At 50.7% G+C, this 12,539-nt stretch overlaps 7 protein-coding genes across 7 annotated transcripts; 6 read left to right on the top strand and 1 right to left on the bottom strand.

Moving 5' to 3' along the window:
* Positions 1 to 274: 274 nt before the first annotated feature.
* Positions 275 to 2,606, top strand: An14g02370 (uncharacterized protein; the record flags this gene model as incomplete). Its single annotated transcript, XM_001400826.3, has 4 exons — positions 275 to 284; positions 352 to 386; positions 441 to 561; positions 634 to 2,606. 4 exons carry the CDS (start codon positions 275 to 277, stop codon positions 2,604 to 2,606), a joined length of 2,139 nt encoding a protein of 712 aa, XP_001400863.1.
* A 542-nt stretch (positions 2,607 to 3,148) lies between these two features.
* An14g02360 (uncharacterized protein) lies at positions 3,149 to 4,166 on the top strand (the record flags this gene model as incomplete). Its single annotated transcript, XM_001400825.1, has 4 exons — positions 3,149 to 3,227; positions 3,318 to 3,358; positions 3,444 to 3,704; positions 3,786 to 4,166. The coding sequence occupies 4 exons, from the start codon at positions 3,149 to 3,151 to the stop codon at positions 4,164 to 4,166; spliced, it is 762 nt and encodes a 253-aa protein (XP_001400862.1).
* A 1,054-nt stretch (positions 4,167 to 5,220) lies between these two features.
* On the top strand, positions 5,221 to 6,063 carry An14g02350 (uncharacterized protein; the record flags this gene model as incomplete). The annotated part of the gene is made up of 2 exons (XM_001400824.1): positions 5,221 to 5,755; positions 5,819 to 6,063. 2 exons carry the CDS (start codon positions 5,221 to 5,223, stop codon positions 6,061 to 6,063), a joined length of 780 nt encoding a protein of 259 aa, XP_001400861.1.
* Positions 6,064 to 6,557: 494 nt separating this feature from the next.
* Positions 6,558 to 7,612, top strand: An14g02340 (uncharacterized protein; the record flags this gene model as incomplete). The annotated part of the gene is made up of 3 exons (XM_059744119.1): positions 6,558 to 6,740; positions 6,796 to 7,048; positions 7,101 to 7,612. The coding sequence occupies 3 exons, from the start codon at positions 6,558 to 6,560 to the stop codon at positions 7,610 to 7,612; spliced, it is 948 nt and encodes a 315-aa protein (XP_059602289.1).
* A 270-nt stretch (positions 7,613 to 7,882) lies between these two features.
* Positions 7,883 to 8,874, top strand: An14g02330 (hypothetical protein; the record flags this gene model as incomplete). The annotated part of the gene is made up of 4 exons (XM_059744118.1): positions 7,883 to 8,262; positions 8,347 to 8,452; positions 8,547 to 8,609; positions 8,710 to 8,874. The coding sequence occupies 4 exons, from the start codon at positions 7,883 to 7,885 to the stop codon at positions 8,872 to 8,874; spliced, it is 714 nt and encodes a 237-aa protein (XP_059602288.1).
* Positions 8,875 to 9,939: 1,065 nt separating this feature from the next.
* Positions 9,940 to 10,959, top strand: An14g02320 (uncharacterized protein; the record flags this gene model as incomplete). Its single annotated transcript, XM_001400821.3, has 1 exon — positions 9,940 to 10,959. One exon carries the CDS (start codon positions 9,940 to 9,942, stop codon positions 10,957 to 10,959), a length of 1,020 nt encoding a protein of 339 aa, XP_001400858.1.
* Positions 10,960 to 11,144: 185 nt separating this feature from the next.
* On the bottom strand, positions 11,145 to 12,081 carry An14g02310 (hypothetical protein; the record flags this gene model as incomplete). Its single annotated transcript, XM_059744117.1, has 5 exons — positions 11,145 to 11,228; positions 11,315 to 11,430; positions 11,483 to 11,546; positions 11,619 to 11,864; positions 12,034 to 12,081. 5 exons carry the CDS (start codon positions 12,079 to 12,081, stop codon positions 11,145 to 11,147), a joined length of 558 nt encoding a protein of 185 aa, XP_059602287.1.
* Positions 12,082 to 12,539: the final 458 nt, after the last annotated feature.

Raw genomic sequence — 12,539 nt, 5'->3', positions numbered from 1 at the left:
TCGTTATCTTGCTGCTTTCTAGCAAGGCCATTCGTTTGACTTCCCTCTCCGTCTTTCGGCAGGTTCTTCACTCTCCCACTAGACATTGTAATCAATTATCCGCGTCGTCCCACCTCCCATACTATTGCAATTCCAGCCAACGACTTCGCCCCCTTGTCCCGCTCACACTTCGATAATAAGCCTTGTATCCATATCACGGATCCACTCGGATTGTCATGGTTGGCGATTGTGACTGCAATTAATTCACGAGTATCATTCTCTTCTCGACATCCTCATGGGCAAACGTAAGCCTCCCGTCGCATAGTCCGCAATTCTCGCCGATATGGAGACTGACGGATATTTACAATATAGACCGATATGGAGTCGTTCTGGACGCGGGTTCGTCCGTAAGTAATACTGCGCTATGTGTACCTCTTCGCCATCTCTAATCCCGGAGATAGGGAACTCGAGTCCACGTCTATCGCTGGTTGGACAATGCTGTCGCGCGGGAAAAGGGAAAGCATCTGCAGACATTGCCCGAAGTGAAAACCAAATCCGACTGGACGAAGAAGATACATCCCGGTACGTCTGGTGGATGGCTCGGTTCACGTTGCCATGTCTCACGGTGGATACTAACGCCTGTCTTCTGTATAGGAGTGTCGTCGTTTGCGACCAAACCGGAAGAAGTCGGTCCTGAACATCTGGCAGAACTTCTCGAACACGCGAAACAGATCGTCCCTGATGACGCCGTGAAGGATACACCCATTTTTCTACTCGCCACTGCGGGAATGCGACTGCTTCCTGGCGTACAGCGCAACCTCCTGCTTGAACAGATTTGCTCTTATGTCGGCTCGAACTCGGATTTCCTACTTCCCGATTGCGGCGTCCATATTCAAGTCATTCCGGGTGTCACCGAGGGCTTGTACGGATGGATCGCGACAAATTATCTGTTGGGAAGTTTCGATTCCCCAGGAACGCATGATCATGGCAAGGGACACCATACGTACGGCTTTCTGGACATGGGTGGTGCTTCTGCGCAGATTGCTTTCGCCCCAAATGCGACTGAGAGCGAGAAGCATGCGAATGATTTGACTCTCCTACGGCTGCGCAATATCGATGGATCGACCCAGGAACATAGAGTCTTTGTCACCTCGTGGCTCGAATTCGGCGTCCATGAAGCGCGCAGGCGCTATCTGGAGTCGTTGCAGGCGGCCAGCGCTATCGGAGACGTCAACGAGCTTCCTGACCCGTGTCTGCCGTCTGGATTACGTACTACGATCGATGGCAAGCTTCTTGCCACGGATGACATTGATGGGATGCATCTTCTGGGAACCGGCAAGTTCGATGAATGTCTGCGACAAACATACCCGCTACTGGACAAGGACGCGCCGTGTCCCGATCAGCCCTGTCTCCTGCACGGGATGCATGTTCCGGCTATTGACTTTGACGTCAACCATTTTGTTGGCATCAGCGAGTACTGGCATACGACTCACGATGCGTTCGAGATGGGTCACAAGGACAAGGCCTACGACTTTGCCACTTACCAGGAGCGTGTGCGATCATTCTGTTCGCAAGATTGGGCGACCGTGGAGAACGGTCTCGAGGCCCACCAGTGGGGAAAGAAATTCGATCGGGAATCGGCCTCGGAGATCTGCTTCAAGGCGTCCTGGATCATGAACGTGTTGCATGATGGAATCGGGATTCCGCGCGTAGGACTAGAGGACATTACAGGCTCGGGTCACAACGGAACCAAGGAGGTGCTGTCCCACGGTCAGAGCAAGGGCTACTTGGACTCCTTCCAGGCCGTGAACAACATTGATTCTACCGAAGTCAGTTGGACACTGGGCAAGATGGTCCTCTATGCCTCGTCTCAGGTTCCCTTGGAAGCAGAAGAAGCCCTTCCTGTCGGCTTTGGCAGCAATGTTGCCGGCGTACCCAGCGATTTCCAGTACCCCAGCGTGGAGCTGCTGCCTAGTCCCGAAGGCATCCATGGCACAACGTGGCATGATGCGCTCCTGGAAGGGAGCTCGTCACGCCGAGCCCCGGGCTTCATCTTGTTTCTGCTTATCGTGATATTGGTGGCCTTCTTCCTTTGTGGCCGAGGCCGTCGTCTGAAAGTCTACCATAAGATTAAGAACGTCTTTGGTTGGGGTGGTCCGTCTCATCCCAACTATCCGAAGCGGAGGAGGATATTTGGTGGCAAGCTCCCCTTCTTTGGTCCCAGAAGCCCTACCTATGAGCGCGTCCTTGAGGAAGGCGCTCAGGAATTCGATCTCGGCGTGAGCGGATCCAGCCGCAGCTCGTTTGACGGGGGGCGTCCCTCTGAAGCCGATGCCGCTAGATTTACGGCGCCCAAGCGGGCCTCTAGTTGGGGCAGTGGTAATACGACACCCACCTTCAAATATGGATTGGACAATTCCTCGTCTGGGACCATTGGGCTCGGAATCTCGGCTGGGTCAGGAACAAACGCAATGGACCGACACGGGCTGGTTGTGAGGACCGAGAGCAGGGATCATCTGGCACCTCTGGCATTGGGACCGACAACCAATGGACGCCGCTCCCGAGCGGGCAGTCCTTCGAGATCCCATCCCAAGTCACCACTTATGACCCCGCTAGCAGACGACTAATGCTGCTGTATGATTATGCTTACGTTGCCGATGTTGCATCACTCTGGCGTTTGGTTCTGTATTATTCATGACTTGCAGGGGGGAATCTGCAAGCCCAGGTCGCTGCTTGAAGCCGGCGTATGACCGCATAATAGTCCTTTGCTTCTTGGTGCCATATTGTCAGGGGCGTGCTCCGGAGTACATAGCTACTCTCTAACTTTTATTATACTAGACTATTTATGAGAGTCATAATACAATACAAATTAAAAGAGACATAAATTCCTATCCTTGCTCGTTCTCATAGTAAATGCAGACATCCTGTTATAGTGGAACTGCTCACGTGCGTAGCTGACGGCGGCTCACCGCCCGGGCAAAATCAGCAGCGGCAGTCAAGATAGTCAAGATGCGCGACAGAGCTCCGTCTTCAATCTCATCATCCCCGCTACTTCAATTGGCCTTTCTCCTCGATCTACTATTTGCTCTACATCAGTCGCTTCGCGCAGCTTCCTTTTCTTTCGTGCATGATACCCCAATAGAACCCGTTATCGATCCCGCCCGCCACCATGCGATTGACCGTTGAACTGATCCAAAATTCCCTGTCCTACATTAACCCGCTCAAAGACCGCGAGCTAGATCTTCGAGGTGCGTTCCAGCCACCAGTCCTGAAAAGAACAGATACTACACTTTTGAGATGAGCTTGATTGATATCGGTTTTGTGTTTGAGTCGTATAGGGCACAAGATACCCGCTATTGAGAACTTGGGTATTGCCAAGGTAACCTCTTCCCACCACCTCATTTCTCTCTTGGAATGTCTTCGCGGCATTGTATATGGTATAGAGGCTAAGAAAGGAACGGTAGGACCAAGATGCAATCGACCTAACAGACAACGATATCACCTCCCTCGGAAACTTTCCCTTCTTTCCTCGCCTCCGCACCCTCCTCCTCGCGCGTAACCGAGTCAAGCAGATCCAGCCGACGATATCGACCTCGGTGCCGAATCTGAGCGCGCTGGTGTTGACGGCGAATAACATGAACGAGTTGGCGGATTTGGACCCGCTTAGAAATCTGGCCCAGTTGACGCATTTGGTGTTGCTGGAGAATCCTGTTACCAGGAAGGAGGTAAGCTTCCCCTTTTCTTCTATTTCCTTTCCTAGCGAGATCAAAGCAAAGCAAAGTCTAACATAAATGGTATTGGTGTAGCACTATCGCTACTACGTCATCTGGCGCATCCCCAGCGTCCGCTTCCTCGACTACCAGAAAGTGAAGGACGCGGAGCGCGAAAAAGCCACCGAGTTGTTCGGCACAGCTGAGGAGCCGTCTGCGCTGGCGTCTAAGATCATGGGAATCAAGTCTCGCACGTTTGATGTGCCCTCGGGCGCAGGGGGTGCGGATCGTGGTGCGCCCGCGGATAAGGCGGTGCGGGTGAAGTTGACGGAGAAGGAGAGGAAGAGGGTGGAGAAGATGATTCGCGAGGCGAAGAGTTTGCAGGAGATTTCGCGGTTGGAGAAGGAGTTGAATGAGGGGAGGATACCTGGAGGTGCATTGGATTATGCTGATAGTGATGAGGAGATGCAGACATAGTAGTAGATGGGGGAGTGGTTTGTTTTGTTTCTGCTCGGGATTGCTTGATGTATTATTTGTGGTATATTTATTATGTGGTTAGTGCTGAATGGATGGCACGGTGTTTGGTCAATAAAAGACTCTTTCTGATACTATAATCCAGATGTACTGGTTTGCAAATTTCACAGATATATGAGTAGGAAACTGTCACGTATAATCAATTCCCGGCCGTGTAGCTGGAAATCTACGACAATCATCGAGTCATAGGAGCTTAGCTCCGTTCCATAGATAGGTGGTTAATCAACTTAGAAACTACAAGGAAGTAGAACAGTCACCTACTACTCGAGTATAGCAGATGTTATATTGACATAACTACCATCTACTAAACAACTAAATACTAACCGATATACTTTAGTCAGTAACCCCTATACACAGTTACATAACTTGCCGCAACGCCACGAAAATCACAGTTAACTCGATAAGTACTGTAGCTCTTCCCCATCTTCACTATATTAGTACACAGTCTTGAAATATATTACGATATTTTTGATTCTGCCAGTTACCCTGCATCAGCACCATCTTCATCTTTACAAATACATGATTACTACCCGATGGGAAATTGAAGCGTACTCTATTTATCACCTGGCAGTATGGTATGGATTGATGGTATATATACCTGGCAGCTGAGTACCGCCAATCTGTTCCATGGATGCACTTTTCACGAACCCATGATTGATACTAGCAAACGAGTAACAATTTCCGATCAAATATCATAAACTTACACTAATGGATACCCAATAATAACCATGAGTCATTTACCTCACAACTATCTCTACATCCACAACTCAATGATGCCAATCACCAACCCAACCACACAACAGATCAGATAAGATAACAGCACGTGCCGCCATCAACACCACACACACACACACACTTAACGTCATGCAATAGCTATCATCTAGTAGCTCCCCTCATCATCTCATCTCATCGCTTTTAACTCACACACAACCACCATCCACCCCCCAATTAGTATCCCTTTATTTTACAAAATCAACACACATACAAATACACGAAAATGCCCCCCAAACCAGGCCCCTACCTCCCCCTACTCTCATCGCACCTAACCTCCTCCCCCACCTCCACCTCCATCTCCCTCACCACCCTCTCAACCCACCCCATCACTCGCACCCCACAGCCTCGTTCCCGCACCGTGGAATTCCGCGGCTTCTTCCCAACCTTAAACCTACACTCCTCCGCCATCCAGTCCCTCAAGGATCAGCACATAGGCCTGAACCCCGATATCTACGAGTCGGAGATGATTGCCCTCACGACGGATAAGCGGATGGAGAAGGTGCAGGAGATGGAGAGCTCGGGGGGTGTAGTTGAGGCGGTGTTTTGGTTGAAGGAGGTGGGGAATCAGTGGAGGGTTAGGGGGAGGGGGGTTATCATTGGAGGGGATCCGGAGGATCAGGGGGAGAGGGAGGGGAGGGGGTTTATTGAGAAGGGATTGAGGAGGAAGGAGGATGGAGGTAATGGGGAGGGTGATGGGGAGTGGAGCTGGGAAAGGCAGGTCGATATGTATTTTGCGAATCATTCGCCGGGAATGAGAGGTCAGTGTTTCTTCCTTCATGTTTTGGGGATGAGATGGGGATGGTTGCTAATGGGGATTGTAGGAACGTTTAAGAATCCACCTCCTGGTACGCTGCGGAGTCAGGATCCCGGGAACCCCGAGCTCAAGCTGGGTCAGAAGGTGGAGGACCTCAAGGATAAGGTTGCGAGGGAGAATTTCAGGGTCGTGGTGATTCGACCTGAGGAGGTCGAGAGGTTGGATGTAAATGATCCTTCGAATCCGATTCGGACGAGGTGGACGGCTGTGAGGGATGGGGAGGAGTGGGAGGAAGTGGATTTGTGGCCTTGATTGATACATCTTTTTTTTCATTATTGATGGGGATAGGTGCTATTTTTGTTAGGGTGATAAAGGTGATGTTATGTGTTTCATTATTTTGTGTAGATTATATCATTGTATCTTTGTATGCTGTGTCGGACAATGCGACTAAATGAGAATATGTGATAAAGCCTGGCTCGTCTTTGAATGTAGCGGTGAGATAAACCCGAGGTTCATTATCTTGTTTGTCACGGCTTTGTTTCTTGTCCGGATAAAGCGTTTTGTGTGGACATTGCCGATGAGTTGTATTCTGAAACACATAATTAGCATAAAGAACACCTCCATCGGGACAACATCGTTGTGTTTCATGCCGGGATCAGTCTATAAATCGGCTATAGCCATCAGTAATTATTATCCACTCTGTCCTACCGTTATAAATCATAGCTGAATCGACTCTCTCCCTGTATTAACATCCTCCGCTGTGTAACCCACGAACAAACAAATCCTCAAACCCTCAAACCGACTACATGTCTTCGTCCACCGAAGGTGATAGACTCATCTGCCCCGTGTGTCGAGGCTACTGCGACGTTTCAGACAATTGTCCCACGTGTACTGCCGCTGAACCGGCTATGCTCAAGGCGGAAATCTCCGATTCGCAGGACGACACTGCTTTGAAGATGGCTCCGTCTGCTGAAGATTCCCCCCAGCAGGTGGGTTGCCCCCTTGTTGAATTGATGTGGAGCAGCGCTAACGATTGTTTGTCAGGATAATTCCGAAGCTTCATCTGCCACAGCCAAGGCAACCTCGGCTCCTCAGTCCCCTTCTGCTCCCCAATCGCCCCAAGCTCCGCCTCCCCCTCCTGCCGCTCCAAAGAAAACCTCCAAGACCGTCAAGATGTCCAAGAAGATGGAATCTTCCAGCTCTTCCAGTAACAGCCCACAGAAGGAGAAGTTGACGCCGGCCTGTGCGCCATGCAAAAAAGCAAAGAGACGGTGCGTGCACCGCAGCGTTATTCCAGGTGGGTTACTATAAATTTTTAGTACAACTTATTTATTGCTAACGTGGCATAGACGCGGAAGGACAAGGGACTTCCCAGCCCCCCAAGAAGCGCAAGCAGACTGCTGAATCAGGGGCCAATCCTAAGAGGGCCCGCAAGGATTGCGGCGATGCCAGCGGCGATAACGATACTGGGTCTGAAGGGGGGCAGCCCATCAAGCTCAAGTTTAAGAATGTCGAGTTCGAGACCGCTGAAACAGGCGAATCGAGCACACCGAAGAAGAGGGGTAGGCCATCCAAGACATTGCCTGGCAATGCTGAAGTTGGGACTCTGCCTAGTATAGAGGAAGAGGAGGAAGAAGAAGAAGAAGTCCCACGCAAGCGAGCAAAGGATAAAAATTATGGGTTTCCAAAGGATAGCCTCCTTGCGGCGTCAAGAGTGACGGCCTTCAAACACTTGGACAAGCAATTACAAGACAAGATAGTAGACTGCGAGGACAAATGGAAGGCGGCCAAGGATACTATCGAGGAAATCCGGTATATACTGAATAAATGGATGGAGCTTTGGGAACATGGCAAGGTATAATGATCGGTACGGATTATACTTCTTTCTTGCGTCCGTTTCAACAAGACCGTCATGAGTTATCTGGTTTCTTTGAAGTTAACAAAGGGGTATTTTTTCTTTGTTTATTGCTGTCCTCATATTTGATCTCGGCGTTAGGAAGGCAGCTAGTGTCCGGCGTCACGGATTGATTTGGACTGCCAGAGCCTAGCCCGACGAACTATTCGGGTCGAACAAGCTAGAAATGGACAAAAACACCTCATATTATTAGGCACGGGGGTATCTCCGTTGAAAATGATAATGAAATGCATCAACATATTGCCTGACTTACCACTGGCGGCCGGCCCGGGGGAGTGCAGCGGGACAAACTTGCTGCACAGCTCTAAAGTACCGCAGGGGTGGGGGAAACCTCGCAATGCAGTGGAATCAGCAGACAGGAATGACATGGTAGCTGAGTATTTAGTACACCGAAATCCAGGAATCATGGACGAACAAGTCATCATGCCCAGGACCGTTCTCCAGGATTATCTGGGATCACAGCATAACATGCCGCGAGAACAAAGCCAACCATGTTTGATGGCTCTGTCATCCCACGGCTCCGTGCGGGACGATCGGCGGTCCCGCAGCCCAATCCAACAAGAAGAGCAAGACATAATGGGAGGAATCCTGGGCGGGTCACGGCCTTGCAGTGGTCGAGGCATCTGTCAGTCAATGGCAGAATATCCTGGTCATTTCCGAGAGCTCTGACTCGTCTTGAGATCCCTGCCTGGCCGTGGGCACCGGCCGTTACGTGTCATGACTTTCTTGGGTAAAGTCGCCGTTAGCGAGTCTTGGATGACTTTCGGCTTTGACCGGAGATTTCAAGTTCATTCCTTGCAGCTGCGACATTGGACAATGGCTTGATGCAGACCCATGTCGATGGAAGTGGTTAGGGTGTTGTGATTGATTGACTGATGAGGGATGGCTGGTCCGTGGTGTCAAAGGCAGAGTTCTTTGTGACGGGTTGGTTCTGTGCCAGCACGTGTTCCGGCTCGAAATTTTTTGACTATAGACTATCTATTTATTACTTACAGTAGTTGTGGATGAAACTGCCACTGGACGTGTTTGGAATATATGGGGAGGAAAGCTTCCAGAATGCCACACACGGGGACCTCATTTCTGGAAGGCCTTGTTGCTGGTGCCGGTCGGGTTTCATCTGTGACGGGAGCTCGTCTAGAGGTTTCCTCCGAACCCAGCCTGACACTACTGCTGCTGCTGCTGCTGCTCGTTCTCCTGCTCCTCATTGATCATCACCTTATGATGCTTATTATTATCTGGGTTCCCCCTCACGATGGTAAGATACAGAGGCATGAAAACACTCACCGCTGGTCCGGTGGTGTCTTAGCAAGGACTTAGTAACAAGTTGGGGAGCACCGAATATGTACTTTGGGTGTAAGTACTTAGTCGCACAACACAGTCTTCGTCTCGTAAGACAACCAGCCTGCAACCAATCCGGGGCCCCCGAACAATGACAAAGAAGTGGAAAGAGGGAGTGGAACCAGCCATGGGATTGCCCGAGTGGCCCGGCACTGGCAGGGGCACCCCTGTCAATGGAAGCATATCGAGGAACCCTAATAATAATACCGAACATTGCTTACTACTTTCGCTCTAGTCCATAGTTACATACTGGTATCCCCCTGGTCGTCGTCATGTGAAAGAGCGGGCTGAAATATTACGGTATTGCATCCTGCTGCATGGCTCAGACCCACGCTTCGGGCTTCACTTTCGGGGACGTCACTCACCCTCGCAGTAAATAGTAATAGTATTCTTCTTCTTCTTCTTCCTTCTTTGGTCCTGTCAGCTCCTTCACAACCAACTCACTTCTCCTTCCATTGCTTCTCTTTTCTGCCCTCCTTTCTTCCCCTCTCCCCCCCCCTTCTTTTCATCCACCTGATGGTGGTTTGATCCTCTAGTGTCAATCACCTCTACTCTTCCATCATTCATTCTACCTTCTTCTTCCCCGGTACCTTATTTTCCTCCTCCCGCCCACTAGCTCGACACCGCTCTCGTGCGCAGTCCCCGATCCATGGAACAGTCGTAGGTTCCTGAATCCCTGCACCTTTGTTCTCATCACCACCGCCCATCGGCTGTTCACGACTCCACGACGAAACGAATTCGCTACTTCGACCATCATCCACTCTGCCGTCAAATCAGTTTTTAGTTATTTTCTCCTTGCTAGCGACCGAGACGGCTGGGAACTTCTCTAGAGTGGGCCTGGTGGATCACCAACCACACACTTGACTTTCCGCCCGGAAGTACAGATCCGGTCTATGAAGCACATGTTCTCCTTCGCCTCACACTGAATTCACATTATGCCTGCTCAAATGGACGCCCTGGGGGCTTTCACCCACCTTACCGAAAACATTCCCTCCTGGATCGATCGACTTGCAGAATTATCTGCCCACACTGCTGCGAAACACGCAGAATACGCCGAGGCCTACAGAAGGCATGTTTCGGTGAGACCGCGCCGTCGCAAGAACAGCTCTGTCTGCTCCATCCGAACCGAGGACCTGCGCTCGTCGGCCCCCGAGACAGAAACTCGCCCTCAATCTTCCGCAGCGGCAACAAACACCACCGTCACGACGCCTAATACCTCCCAACACGAAGCGAATGTGAACCCTCGTAAACGGGGTGCTGAAGATGCACCCTCCATGGAAGCCAGGGACAGGGACCTGCTTGTCAGTACGCGCAACAACCTCATCATTCATTATGACGGCCACACGCAGCACGTTTTGGAGGAAATGGTGCGCCATATCGGAACAGCTCGCAACAACATTCGCAAAGGCAGAATGACTCAGCTGCCGTTGCCAGGATATCGCAGCAAGATGCTGGACAGAAGCGCAAGGATGAATAGCTTGGCCCCTTCACTTTCCCCCTCCGAGTCCGGCGAAGACGATGTGTTATCTAGCATCCGCAAAGCCCGAACCCGGGGCCCTCCGGTGCCTCGCGCCCCGGAGATGCCCAGAGAGTCGCCATTTGATATGGCGGAGAAGCAACTGGAACTGGTGCACGGAGTGTGTGAGACGGCTGCATACCAGTTTCTTCGGTCCGGAGACTGTTCGACGGAGTTGAGCAGCGTAGAAAGCAAATTCAAGAGCCTTCTAGACCTGGCTACCAATGAGGTCCGCCGCTTGAAGGCCGAACAGCCCCAGGAACCGACTGTTGAGGAGGACGAGACGGAAGCACCGGCTATGGAACCCGCGACCACGACCATTGAGGTTGACAGGCAATCTTTGTCGAAGATGGACACCATTGAGGTGGATGATAGTGCGCAGTCAGTGGAATCAATCGACTTGACAGCTTTTCGCGCTAATCGCCTTCGCCGAGGATGAGCCATGGCGACTCACATACAGCATTGCGGGCGCACTCCTTTCGCGTGGTTGGGTTGCATACCCTTCAATATTCATTCTACATAAGCGACGATACCACCGGGATACTTTTTTTTATTTTGCTTTGTGTTCCATCCCTGTCTCTTTCTGAAGCTGCATTTTTCTAGCCATTTACTATTGATCATATCTCATCTACAAGCGTGACTGTCATTAAAGCGCGTGGAGTTGGCTGGGGCATTTGTTTTGTCTGGACTTTTATCATTCATCCCTTCCTTGCTATTCATCAAAACACCTCTTTCTATCTGCATACTAGTTGTTGTCAATGGGTATATATATTGTTCGACCACAAATTATCCACTCGATACGGACTCAATGGGTTAGTTATCAATGTGGTGCCAATGGCATCCAGTCTGTAACCAGGTTGCCTTGTCCCCCACGGGCATCTAGCTACATTTAGTGGTTGCCCAGTCCAGTCTATAGTAAGTATTACCTAGTGGGAATCGTCACAGGGGTGACAATACCATACCGGGCTCCATCCCTCGGGCTCCACTCTCATACAGACGGAGAAGGCGGAAATCTGACATTCCTTCCTCGTCGCTACTGTCCATAATTGGTCCATCGCCTCTTTAGCGATGTTGTTGAACCCCGTCTAGCCATTGAACCTGGAGCTGATCCAGTCCCGGCCCCGCCGCGATGGACCAGATTCCAGTGCGAATCCGGGAGGGATTGACAGCCGCGACCGGGTCGGAGCAATTTAGTCTGCTGGCACACAAAACTTCTCTTTCTCTTCCTTTCCAACCTCCAATGGTTGTCGTCTCGCTGCCTTGTTGATGGTGGATGTGGATCTTTTTGTTCGCGGGGTCGTTGTATTGAAGGTGTGGTATGGATCCCGTCCCGTCCCAGACTTTCTTTTCCACACACACACAACCCCCCCGCCTCTCCTTAATCTATTGTTTCTGCAGTGTTTTATGGGGTATTTTCGCTGAAGACTGCTTAATTATTTGACAGTTCGTAGTAGGAGATGGATTATGGGTTCAATACTGATAAGCCGGTCTGCATGTAAATCAGCAAAACTACCAAGTAAACTGAGTGATTTTTATCTTCACCGAAACGCATCCGCGGCATAGCCGGCGCCGCCGAGGCACCGATCTCGCTCGCTCGCTCTCTCTCTCGGCTGCAACTTGGCTTCTACACAGTAGACGAGTCCATTACTGTCTGTTGTTAGTAGTTACCCAGCGGGCAGTAACCGTAAGCCCGGTCACTCTCTAAACTCTCCAAGCATTAGGCTTCCCCCCACCCGAACCACAACTGTTCTTACAGGGGGGGGTTGTGGACATGGATGTTTAACGTTAATCCAGGTCATTTGGCCACTACTCAACTAACTTTAACTGACTCAGGATTATATTACTCTGTGGATGGCATCTAAATGGCTGGCTCTGCGCGAACTAAAATTAATGTCAGCATCGTATTTTGCGAACTATACTCTATTGGTTTTACTCGCTTAGGAAGTCATCTCTACCCGAGGGTTTAGTCTCGCGTGTGTCTGAAGAATAACATCGAGGTATCGACTTTAGAGTCGAGAA

Source organism: Aspergillus niger (genome assembly GCF_000002855.4).
Source record: "Aspergillus niger supercontig An14".
In the NCBI taxonomy this organism is placed as follows: Eukaryota; Fungi; Ascomycota; class Eurotiomycetes; order Eurotiales; family Aspergillaceae; genus Aspergillus; species Aspergillus niger.
This window is presented reverse-complemented; position numbering and strand designations above follow the sequence as displayed.